The sequence below is a fragment of the Balaenoptera borealis genome (genome assembly GCF_965194805.1).
Source record: "Balaenoptera borealis genome assembly, chromosome: 14".
NCBI classification, from domain to species: Eukaryota; Metazoa; Chordata; class Mammalia; order Artiodactyla; family Balaenopteridae; genus Balaenoptera; species Balaenoptera borealis.
Window position 1 is genome coordinate 65586335 of NC_138875.1, and position 10938 is coordinate 65597272.

The 10938-nt window shown below is 62.1% G+C and overlaps 1 protein-coding gene across 1 annotated transcript; it reads right to left on the reverse strand.

Annotated features, from left to right (window-relative positions):
- Positions 1-1930: 1930 nt before the first annotated feature.
- On the reverse strand, positions 1931-6385 carry DERL3 (derlin 3). The gene is made up of 7 exons (XM_082353969.1): positions 3967-6385; positions 3779-3844; positions 3630-3703; positions 3432-3525; positions 2823-3018; positions 2275-2365; positions 1931-2171 (listed from the first exon to the last, which is right to left on the reverse strand). Exons 1-7 carry the CDS (start codon positions 4057-4059, stop codon positions 2090-2092), a joined length of 696 nt encoding a protein of 231 aa, XP_082210095.1. The 5' UTR covers positions 4060-6385; the 3' UTR covers positions 1931-2089.
- Positions 6386-10938: the final 4553 nt, after the last annotated feature.

The window sequence follows — 10938 nt, forward strand, 5'->3', positions numbered from 1 at the left end:
ACGTGGTCGAGGCTGCGGGCTGACCCCTCACCCTCCTCCGCCTCATGTCCCCAGCTGGGCCTTAGCAGGGCCGTGGCTCTATTCTCAGCCCTGCAAGGCCCCTGAGTCAGAGCAGTTTTGATTCCCCTTGGCCCCGGCACCCCACCCACCCGTGCTCGGCAAGTCCTTGCAGTCCCAGAGGGATGAGAAGGTGGTGAGGCTCAGCAGGCAGGGCCGCTTGCCCTATCAGCCACAGCTCCGCCCCCAGCCAGGAGCATGCGTCTCTGGTCCTTGGAGAGGCCCCATCTTATGCGGTCATTGAGGGCGTGTTGCCAGCCCGGGTGCCCGTGCCCAGCTGTTCAGCTCCAGCAGGTGTGCACTGCTCTTGCCACACCTCCTAGCACCTCACACATAACAGGTGGACTGGGGCCCATCTCCACCCCCAGCTGATGCTGTGGCCGGGCCAGCCCCTCCCTCCCCACCAGTTGTGAGGAGTAACAGGAGAAGAGTGTGGAGCAGTACACCCAACCTGGCGCCAACTCGTAGAGTGATGCAGCTCTGCATCCTCTTCTGTAATGTGGAAGGGTCCCCACTCTGCCTGGGATGTGGGACCCAGGAGGGTGGCACATGGGGGCCTCCTCACTGGGCCAGGCACCGCAGGGTGACCCGGGCACAGCTACAGTCTAACTGAAGACCATGGGCCCAGACCCCGCACCTTCAGTTGCTGGCAGGGCTGAGGGTCAGGACTGCTCTGCTCCCCGGAGCATGGCTGGGGCCCCATGGCACCCGGTACCCAGCCCAAGCCCCACACTGGGCAGGGGCAGAGCTCTGAGGGTTCTCGCTGTGGGATGTGGGGTGAGATGGGGCTGGCGTCTGGGCTGGGGCGGGGGTGGTGGGGGGCTTCATGAGCATGTCCTAGGAATTTGTACTCCAGCCACTGCCCTTCATCCAGGAGTGGAACTTGCTGGACCCCAAGCAAGGAGACAGCTGGGCTTCACTGGAAGGCCCTGAACAAAGAGGAAGGCTCCAGGCCCAGCTGGCTTTGGAGACAAGTGGGCTCCACTGCTGAGGTGTGTGTTCAGGCCAGCAGGAGGTGGCCCAAGCCCCCAGCTGGTGGGTGGGACACACCCTGCCTGCCTCAGCCCACTGGCCAGGCTGGCCACCTGCCTGGGAGAGGCCCGGCGAGGGGCCTTCACATGCCGCCTGCCCACCGCAGAGCCCACTGCTGCACCAAAGGTTTCACTACAACGTCAAGGTCCAATTCCATGGCGAATACTTCTGTCATCTGTGAATGTGACAGCCGGTGGCTGGAGGAGCGCTCGTGCTGGTGACGATCCAGGAATAAACCATGTGGACTGGTCATCTGATGCAAGTGAGCTGTGGGCCAGAGGAGGCTTCCGCGTCCTCAACTGAAAATGGCAGGGGCAGAGCTTCCCAGAAGTCTCTGCCTCAGCCGTTGGACTCTGCTAAGGTGACACTTAAGGCTTTGGGGTCACAGAAAGGAGCTGCCCCCTTTCTGCACCTGGCCCTGTGGGTACTTAGCCAGTCCTTTAGCTGCTTAGCTGGAAAATGAGGCAAAGCTCCCCTTGTGGGTTGCTGGTGAGGGACAGGAGGGGCCTAGGGAGGCATCAGCCTGAGGGCCCCTCGGGCAGCAGCCACCACAGACTGGGCTCAGCATGACCGGCTAGCCCAGTCCTGGCCCCGCCACCAAGATCTGACACCCCTCACTGAAGGCTGAATTGAGGCACAGTCAGGGTGGGGATGAGAGCTCAAAGCTCTGCTGGGCAATTGTGGGTAGGTTCTGGACCCTCTCTGGGCCTCCCATCCTACCACCTGCTCTTGGTCTGAGAGAGCAGGTCAGGCTCGGTTGGTGGCCCTTGGTGAAGGCCAGCAGCACCTACCCTGCATGGAAAGGTGTGGCCGGCCGAGGCAGGAGGGCCAGTGCTGTGTGTGAAGAGGATACAGGTCATTGTTTATTCGGGTGGGCCCTGGGCATGGCCCAGCCTCCAGGACAGGTAGCTGTGCTACAAGCCGGGGTTGCGGGGGGAATGCAGGCCTGCCGGAGGCCGGGAAGATGGGCCCCTGGGGCTGGCCCTGGCCTTGGGTGGGGTCACTGCTGCAGAGGTCCTGGTTGCTCCTCGGGGAGGGGCAGGTAATTGGGGTCCTCCTCTGGGGCATCCAGTAGCAGCTTCCTGTGGGGAGGGGCCCACGCTGAGCTTCAGCCAACAGGGGTTCCCCCATGGGGTAGGGAACCATCTGGGGGGGAGTAGGGAGGGCTGTCATCTCAGCACTCACAGGAAGCCAGGGGTCAGCAGCAGCCTCTTGCCGCCAGGCTGGTTGGGGAAGACATCCTCCAGGAAGTAGTAGATGTGGCCCACAACAATCCCTGTGGGAGAGCCACCAACTGCTGAAGCCACTCTCCACAGCCCAGAGCCCACGGCCAGTGCAGCCCTGAAGGCCCCAGAGCACGGGTGACCAATGTCCTACACAGACTGCCAGCCCAGGGTGGGGCCAGGATTGGCCCAGAAGAGAGCAGGTCCTGGGAGGGGGTCAGGCCTGAGAACATGGGAGGAATGGGAGCCATGAAGCAGGAACCCTGACCCACCCATCCCCACCTGGGTCAGAACCTAACACAAGCATCAGCAAGCAGGTGAGGCCTGAAGAAGTAAAACCGATAGGCTGGCTTGGTTGAGGGGCTGGAAGAACAGGGTAGCCGTGAGGGCAGGAAGAGGTGGTGGGGACAGATGAGAGGTCCAGTGCAGGTGGATGGGGGGCTCTGGCCAACCAGACCCTCAGGTCCCTGACAGCCTGCTTGGGGAAGGCTGGATGGACAGCAGGCTTACCCAGGAGGTCCACGAGGATTGAGTTGCCCAGCAGCATTGAGAAGCCCATGAGCGCCCAGGGCAGGAATGGCGCCTGGAAGGTGAGGAGGCCGAAGAAGTTGACCCTCACCCGGGGGCTGCGGCGGCTCCATACGTATACCAGCATGGCTGTGAGAGCCTGGCCCAGGAAGAAGAGGCTGCCCAGGAGCCCCAGCAGCTGGGCCAGAGTCAAGGCCTCATGCCCTGCCCAGGGCCCCTCTGACTTCCTAAACCCCTGGAACCCTCCCGCTGGCTGGTTTCCCTTCCCAATCTAAGGCCACATTGTGGCCTCCAGGGGCCACCTGATCTGCACTGCCTCTCCACCTCACCCCAGGCCCCACCACTGGTCATCCCGGCCCCAGTTCCTCCTGGATACTGGCATTCAGGGCTCAGAGCCCCGGGTACCCCACCGTGTGGCATTTTGGGTACAGCACTGGACCTAGCCCTGGCACCTGGAGCTGAGCACGCGATGCACGCTCAATACAGCCTAAGCTGGAGGAAGCGACTCTGTCCCTCTCCGGCCGGCGCTCAAGCCGGGCCTCAGGGCCAGCACAGGCCGGGCCCAGAGGTTCCAGAGCCCGGGAAGGATACGATCATAAGGACACCCCCGAAGAGAAACATGAAGACGAAGTCGGCCGTGCGGCCGCGAAAGGAACCCTCCTCCAGCAGACGGCAGTAGCGAAACCTGCGGCGTCCGTATAGGAAGTGCCTCCCAGCGGAGCTCAGTTTCCCCGCTCCCGCCGCCACCCACCCCCACCCCGCCTCCCGGGGCCGCACAGCGGAGGATACACGAAGAGCATGTTGAAGAAGAAGCTGAATCCCAGGGGCCCGAAGAAGAGGAAGTTGGTGACGAGCCTCCAGACCTGCATGGGGGCGGGCGGTCAGGCGCGGGGTGGGCGGGCCTGGGCCAGCAGGTGCAAGGGGCGGGGCGGCCTCACCTGGAACTTCCGGAACACGAGGTGCGGATTGAAGTAGAGCTGGAAGGGGCTGAGGAGCTCCAGTTGCTGCGGAACCAGGGGGCGTCAGGAGCTGCCCCCCGGCGGGGGGGCGGGGGCGGGTCCAACCGTAACCATGGCAACCCCCGGGGCTGTAACCATGGTGATACCCACCCACCCGCCCAGCTCACCACGGCGGCGGTGGTGAGGACGCAGGCTGCGGTGTAGGTCCGCGTCACCGCCGGCACCTGCAGGAACTCGGTCGCCATCCCCTGCCACGCCATTGAACCTTCTCAGGAACGCGTGGCCCGACCACCAAGCGCTCTTAACCTGCCTCCAAACCCCGCCTTCCTGTCTTCGGCCAATCCTCACCCGAGGTGCAGCGCGCCCGGGCTAGAGAGAGGGGTTTTGCGACAGATAACCAATAGGAGGAGGAAGCAGGAAGCCGGGGGGCAGGATGGGGGCGTGGGCGAGTCGGGACTCGCGGCCAATGAGCAAGCCCCACGGTTGAGCACGTGGCGCTTGTTGTGGTGACTGCGGCGGCGGCGCGGGAGAATGTGTGGCCAATGAGGAAAGGGGCGCTTCGCGGCAAACTAGGGGAGGACCAATAGCGAGGACCTACGAGCCACCCTGGGGGCGAGGCTAGGAGTGCTTGCTCGAGGAGGCCCCGCGAGACTGAAGGGGCGGGGCCACTCGGGGTGTGGGCGGGGCGGAATCCGGAGTTCGGCCGCGCTGGTATGTCGATCCACCTGGCTTGGCCGGCGACGCGGGTTGTCCTTCTTCCCTCCGGGAACAAGAGCAGCGAAGAAGGCGCTCAGCCGCGAGTCCAAATCCCCCCGCACGTCCAGGCCCTGCTGAAACTGCCAGCTCCTTGGGAAGCCCCACGAGGGCCGCCGGAGGAGGGCCAGGCTGGGGACTTGCAGCCCCGGTGATGAGGCAGGCTGGAGCAAGTGGACGGGCTTAAGAGGACCTTGTTATTTTGGTGGAAAAGGGAAACAACATTTATTCATTCTAATGAACAAAGTCAATCATTTATTGAGCACCGACTATGTGCCAGGCACTGATCTGGATGCTGAAGACACAAAGGCCAACAAAAGATGCTATCCCTCCTGGTATAGCCAAGGAGACAGGCCGTCATGGTCTTGTGCTAAGATGAGAGCTAGTGTTTGCAGAACAGCGCGCTAACGGAAATAACAGCCAAGTGGAGGCTGGAGGGTTGGGTAGTGCGCCCATGCCAGATGGGGTGATATGGGAATCCTCTGTGAAGAGGTGATGTTTGATTGTCACTGCTGTGAGTACAGTAGACTGCCAGAGGAATCGGTGAGCAAGGGATGATGCAAGGGACGCTGGTGGCTTGGGCAGGGTGGAGCCTGGAGGACCAGGAGGGGCGGGATGTGGGTTTGCCAGCAGACTAGACAGAGCTGTGAGAGAGGAGTCAAGGGTGACTTCAGGGCCTGAGCTGCAGGGTGGATGGAAGGCGGTGGCCTTTACTGAGCTAGAGAATGCTTGGGAGAAAGGCAGGCAGATGGAGAGTCCTGTTCTGGCCTCACTGAGTTTGGGGCATCTGTATGACATCCGTGGTGTTGGGGGAGATGTCAGGCAGGCGGTCCAAGTGTGGGTAGCAGCCTTCAGTAGACCAATGACATTTGTAGCCTTGGGCCTGCGTGAGATGCCCAAAGGGCGAGGCCAGACCTGGGCAGCTCGACCTTCGTTAGTTAGAGAAGGCAGACAGCCAGGGAAGCAGGGAGACCAGGGAGGCTGCAGCAGAACCAGGAAAAGGCTGCAGGGACAAGGTAGTGAGAAGCCCTGGGAGACGTGGCCTGGGAAGCCACGCCAAGGTCCCTGGATAATGGCGGCCATGAGGGAGAGGAAGGTGGCCGGACCTTTACCAAATGGGAGCTCAACCTTGGACTCGAGTGTGGCAGGTGAGGGAAGCCCTGGGCTGGACCCTGAGTCCCCCAGGGAGACTGGAGTGGGGAGAACCAGCCGAGATACCTTGTTATTTTGGTGGAAAAGAGAAACTCCAATTCAGGTGGATCCTAGGAGGGCTAAGAGGGGTCCCCTGGGGAGTGGCTCCTGGAGGCCCACTTGGGAGGGGCGGGGAGGGAGAGGCTGGGAGCATGAAGGGGGTTGTGCATTGGGTTCAGGAGTGAGGAGAGGTCAGTCTGATACAGCAGGAGTTGGACCAAGGGCTGAGAGGCTGGTGGGAGCAAGCTGAAGAGGCCCCCTCAGACAGCCTCCATTTTCCAGCAAAGCAGATCTAGGTCACGTTCGAGGTGAGGCCGGCGGAGCAGATCCCACCCAGGTGGGATCCCACCCAGGTGGAGGTGCGGCTGCAGGGCTGGGATCCAGGGCCTCAGACATCAGGGCGGGCGCCTGCCAGGCTTGAAGGAGCCAGCAAGGGGGTCGGGTTTCCTGTCTGCACTGGGAAGGGGAGGCATTCCTGTCTCTGGGCCCTCAGCAAGCAGGCGCTGGCTGGCCCTCCGCTCAGGGTCAGGCTGGGGCTAACGGAGGGGCGTCATGTGATAGGGGTGTCTGTCTCTCCCCTTCGATGGGGCTGATAGGGCTGATAAGGCAGGAGCCGGGTTTGGGGCTGGAGAAGCACATTCCTGGGAGACGGAGCCCAGGGTGGGGGCGGGACATGCCGGGAGCAGCGGCGGGGTTCTACTGCACATCTTCCCTTCTCAGGCCCAGGGTACCCTCAGGTGGGGACTGAGGCCCCTAGGAGGCAGAACAGGGCCTGGGGCAGACTGTCACCACCAGTCCAGGCTTTCACGTCCAGTGTCAGGCCCAGGACAGGCCACTCGAGAGGCACCGGGCCCGCTGCTCCGACCCCTGGCACCTCCAGACAGTTAATTACAGAGAGAAGACCTGGGTGAGCCAGGCAGGCGGGGTGCTGGATGCTAATGGCTGTGTAGCCATCTGTCTGTCCTGAGCAGCTGGGCAGCAGGCCTGCCCGAGGGGCCGCCTCCTCTCTCCTGGGCTGAGGACTATGGCAGGAGGCGGGCCTGTGGCGAGGTGACGATGGGCCTGCTCTCCAAGCCACCTCGCTGGCCTCGGGACCCTGCCTGCTACAGAACAAGGAGCCCAGGTCTGGGGACAGGTGCCCAGGTCCGGGGACACGTGCCCAGGTCCGGGGACACCCGAAGACCCCTGATTTCTCTGTCCAGGCTCTCCAGTGCCTACAGGCAGGACAGCACCTGCTGCGTGCCCACCAAGCTGGCCTTCTTCCTCACAGGGCTTGTACACCAGGAGAGACCCTCATGAGACCCCAATGACAACCCCAAAACCTGGAGCCAACCCTGACTCCCACTCCCCGGCCCCACAGGGAACCCTCCAGTCCTTTCCCCACCTCTTATTCAGCATCTCTCTCCTGGGACGGCCCAGATCTGACTTATTCAGTCACTCATTTCCCTCCCTACCAGCCTAGATGTTCTGTTAAAAGGAGAGGGAGAGAGGGTGATAGAAATGCCCCCTATTCCAGGAAGCCCCCCCTGAAGGGACCAGAGCTCACCTACCTTCTGTTAGGGCCCTACACACTCAATTTTCAGATGTATTTTATTCCGAAGGCAGCACGTGCCTGTGGTAACAGCTGGCAAGAAGCAGAAACAAGGTGAGTGCTGGAGGCGCTGTGTCTTCCTGTGGATAACATGTGGCACCCCTCGCGGGGCCTTTCCTCAGGGGCTGCGAGCTCAGTGCCCACCCCCTCCCAGCACATGGACCACGCCCCCAACTGCTGTGGGTGGGTCTCACCGCGGCTCCAGCCAGTGCCCCCAGGAGCAGCTGTGTCCCCGGTGGCCCTTCCTGTCTGGGTCATGGGATATTTTTAGCACTGAGTCCGGAACTCACTCGGCAGCAGCTGCTCGTGACCGGAGCATAAGAACCACAAACCGTCCAGGTGGGCTGTGTCAGGCCTGCCCGGCAGAGGGGGCGACCTGGGCCTGGCCTTCTGAGCCTGGTAGCAGAATCAACTTTCCAGGAATTTGAGGGTCTCTGGGTGGGCTGGGGAGGGAGGAGGCAGTCAGGATAGAGGAAGAGTTAGGATTAGCCAGGCCCAACAGGAGAGCAGCTTGTGCAAAGGTCTTGAGGTGGCATGGAGGGACAGAGGCAGGGAAGGAGCTGCATGTGATGAGAGGCTGGCTGACCAGGCCCTGTAGGTGATGGTCTCTGTCCCAAGGGCAGTGAAGAGCCCCAGGTGAGGTTAGGATCAGATGGCAGCTCTTTGGAGAAAGCAGGGGTCAGAGGGGAAGATGGCTGCGGCCTGCAGTGGCGGGCACGTGACAGCGGGCGTGACAGGGTCAAGGAGGCGGAAGGCATAGACCTTAGTGAGTGCTTGGCGAGGGGGCTGAGACGTAGGGGAGGGCCAGGATTGGGAGGGAGACCCCCTGTTGGTTTGGGACAGGCTGAGTTAGGGGTCCCGGGGGGACAGGACCGCTCAGGGAAGCCCTCCCTGGCCTCCCCAGCCCTGCCCTCCCAGCTCCTTGCCTTCACCCTTCTCCAGCTGTGGTTCAGAGACAAAAACCTCTCTGCCACCTCTGGGCTCCTGCCATGTCTCTGACAGGTGACTCTGCTCCCTGGATGCTCCCCTGCTGAGTAGCTGGGGTGTGGGACTCCCCGCCTGGACCCCAGTTTCTCTATCTCTGACCCTCAGTGGCTGGATGAGATGGTCCCTCCCCAGCCCCAGCTGCCAGGCCAGCCTGACCTTCAATGCCCGGCTGTCATGACCCTCATCAATTGCCCCCATTCCACTCGCTGCTGTGGCCACTACCTGACCATCAAAGCCGCCTCCAGCCAGAGCCCCAGAGCAGCTGGCAGCCCCCCCGCCGCCCCCTCCACCTCACCTATTTTCGGGCTCAGTGTGGCTGCGGGGCTGTGTTTTGGAAGAAGATTATCTGCTTGGCTGAATCAGCCAAATGGCAGGGCCGGGGATGTGAGTTCATGGAGACACAGTGAAAAGACTGTGTGGTCCCACACGGGTCTGCTGCCCACCTGCACACCCGGGGATGCGCATGGGATCCGGTCCATGTGGAACCTGAGGCCACACTGTCCCACCGTCTTCCTACCCATCGCCTGCCTGCCAGATCATCAGGCAATTCCCATCTGTGGTCTGGCAAGGACCTGGAAGGACAGCGGCCACCACTCTGGGAGCCTTGCCCAGAAAGTGACTGAGTGCTCAGAGCAGGTGGATGGAGAAGCTCAGAAAGGCCCGGGGCTCCCGCATCTCCCACCTGGCTTATACCCCCAACACCCCTGCCAAGCAGCCCAGGCCCTGCTCACATACCGGGGAGGGTGAGCCCCAGGCCAGGTGCTCGCTCAGCCCCTGGGACAGGAACCCTGCGTCCTTGTCCCCCTCCACCCCCCGCCCCCCCGCCCCAGACACCACCACAAGCCCTGCCTCCACATTTCACTCAAGATGTTCTCCCAGCCTCGAACGCCCTTCACTTGTGTGAGGTATTGGGGCCTCTTTAAGAAAACAAATGCAAAATTGCAAATCCAAGATTAAGTACAAAAGTACCTCATTTGTTTAGAATGAGGACACAAAACAAGCAACAAGTTCATAAAAGGTAACAAATAGCACTCACTATCAAACCCAGGAAAAATCCCCTCCCCGGTCAGAAGCTGTGCCTATGTCAGGCAGGGGCTGGTGAAAGAAGCAGTGGGCGTTAACCAGGACCCTGGGGAAACTGAGGCTGGGGTGTGGGGAGGGCATGGGGAAGGGGTGAGGGTGGGCCCAGGAAGGGGTGGGCTGCCTGTTCAGCTCCATCCCAAACCTGCACCAGGTGGCCCAGCCACAGGGGACTGGCCGCTTTGGTGTCCTCCCCTCTTCCCCCACCATGGGCCCTGCTGGGAGGGGGCCTCCCCCACCGGGGAATGCAGGCGTCAGCACTTCAGACTCTGTCTAACCGCCATCCCCACCCCCCGCCTCCCACCCTTCCCCTCCAGATGTGGGCACAGCTGTATTTTTAGAACAGCCAACCCCGAGGACATTCTTTGCTTCTAATTAAGATGGCTTTAAATCTCCTATCCTCAATCAGCTCCACTGTTCAGTCCTCAAATATCAAAGGGTGGCCAGGAGGGGCTGCTCGGCTGGTTGTTGCTTGGGGTTTCTTCTTTCTTTCTTAGTTTTGAATCGTTAAGTTGGAAATGTGACCCAGAACTGGAGTGGATGCCAGCTCTGAGGAGGAGGGAGAAGCTGGATTTGGGGTAGAGCCTGCAGGGGCTGCCCCTAGGCCTTGCCCTCCACACTCAGTCAGGCTGCAGCCCCCCGTGTTCACCTACCCACAGTCAGGGTCTGTCTGGAGATCAAGAGAGGGCACGGTACCTGCCCTCAGGATGCTCAGTGCAGGCAGTCAACAGACACACCTGGGGCCTGAGGGCGCAGGGCCTGTGCAGGGGGCAGGTCAGTTGTCATGATGTCCCCATTTTACAGGTGAGCAAATGGAGCATGGAGAGAGGAAGTACCTGTTGGGACTGCAGGTACCCCATTGGTATCAGCTGCAGCCAGGCTTGTGGCCAGCCTGCTGTGCTTGGTGATGGCTCACTGCCCACCCTGACAGCCTGGTGCCCAAGGTCAGCTGGCCTCTGAACTCCAGCCAGTGCCTCCTTGGGAGGCTCCTGGTGTGGAGTAGAGTTGCCAGTCCAAGTGGGAGGAACAGGGAAGGCTGCAAGGAGGAGGGGCCTTGAACCACTCCCCAGCCCTTCCTGGAAAGCACAGCTGACAGATGAAGACGCTGAGGTCAGAGGGGAGGCAGTCGGGTCAAAGCAGGTCAGCCCACCCACCACCCACCCGGTGATGGATGCCCAGCTGATGGGCTTTGAAGGAGAGACCAGGGACCATGGGGGCCAGCCTGAGCCCAGGCTCCAGGGGTTAGGCCACCATCCAGACTCCTGTCCCACCCCTCATGGAGCAGAGAGGGGAGGCACACAGCGAGGCAGAGGCAGGGTGGGCTGGGTGTCAGACCTCCGAGCTCCCGACCAAGGCCCTGCACCCCCCACCGCTCCCCCCCAGCGGGGCGCGGTCTGGGTGCGCCCGACCAAGAAAGCGAAACCACCTGGGGCTCATGGAACAGGGGACGCCCGGGCTCGGCCAGGACTCGGCGCCCAGGGGCGTGGGGGCAGCTTCCCCCGGAGTTCCCCGCACCTGGCGGGGCCCTGGCTCAGGC

What these genes read in the sequence shown, in the direction of transcription:
- DERL3 (XM_082353969.1), bottom strand. Translation starts at nt 4,059, where the DNA reads ATGGCGTGGCAGGGGATGGCGACCGAGTTCCTGCAGGTGCCGGCGGTG. An exon ending in TCCTCACCACCGCCGCCGTG is followed by an intron (nt 3,845 to 3,966) that starts GTGAGCTGGGCG and finishes CTGGTTCCGCAG; the next exon opens with CAACTGGAGCTCCTCAGCCC. An exon ending in CTGCTGACCCCTGGCTTCCT is followed by an intron (nt 2,172 to 2,274) that starts GTGAGTGCTGAG and finishes CCCTCCCCACAG; the next exon opens with GAAGCTGCTACTGGATGCCC.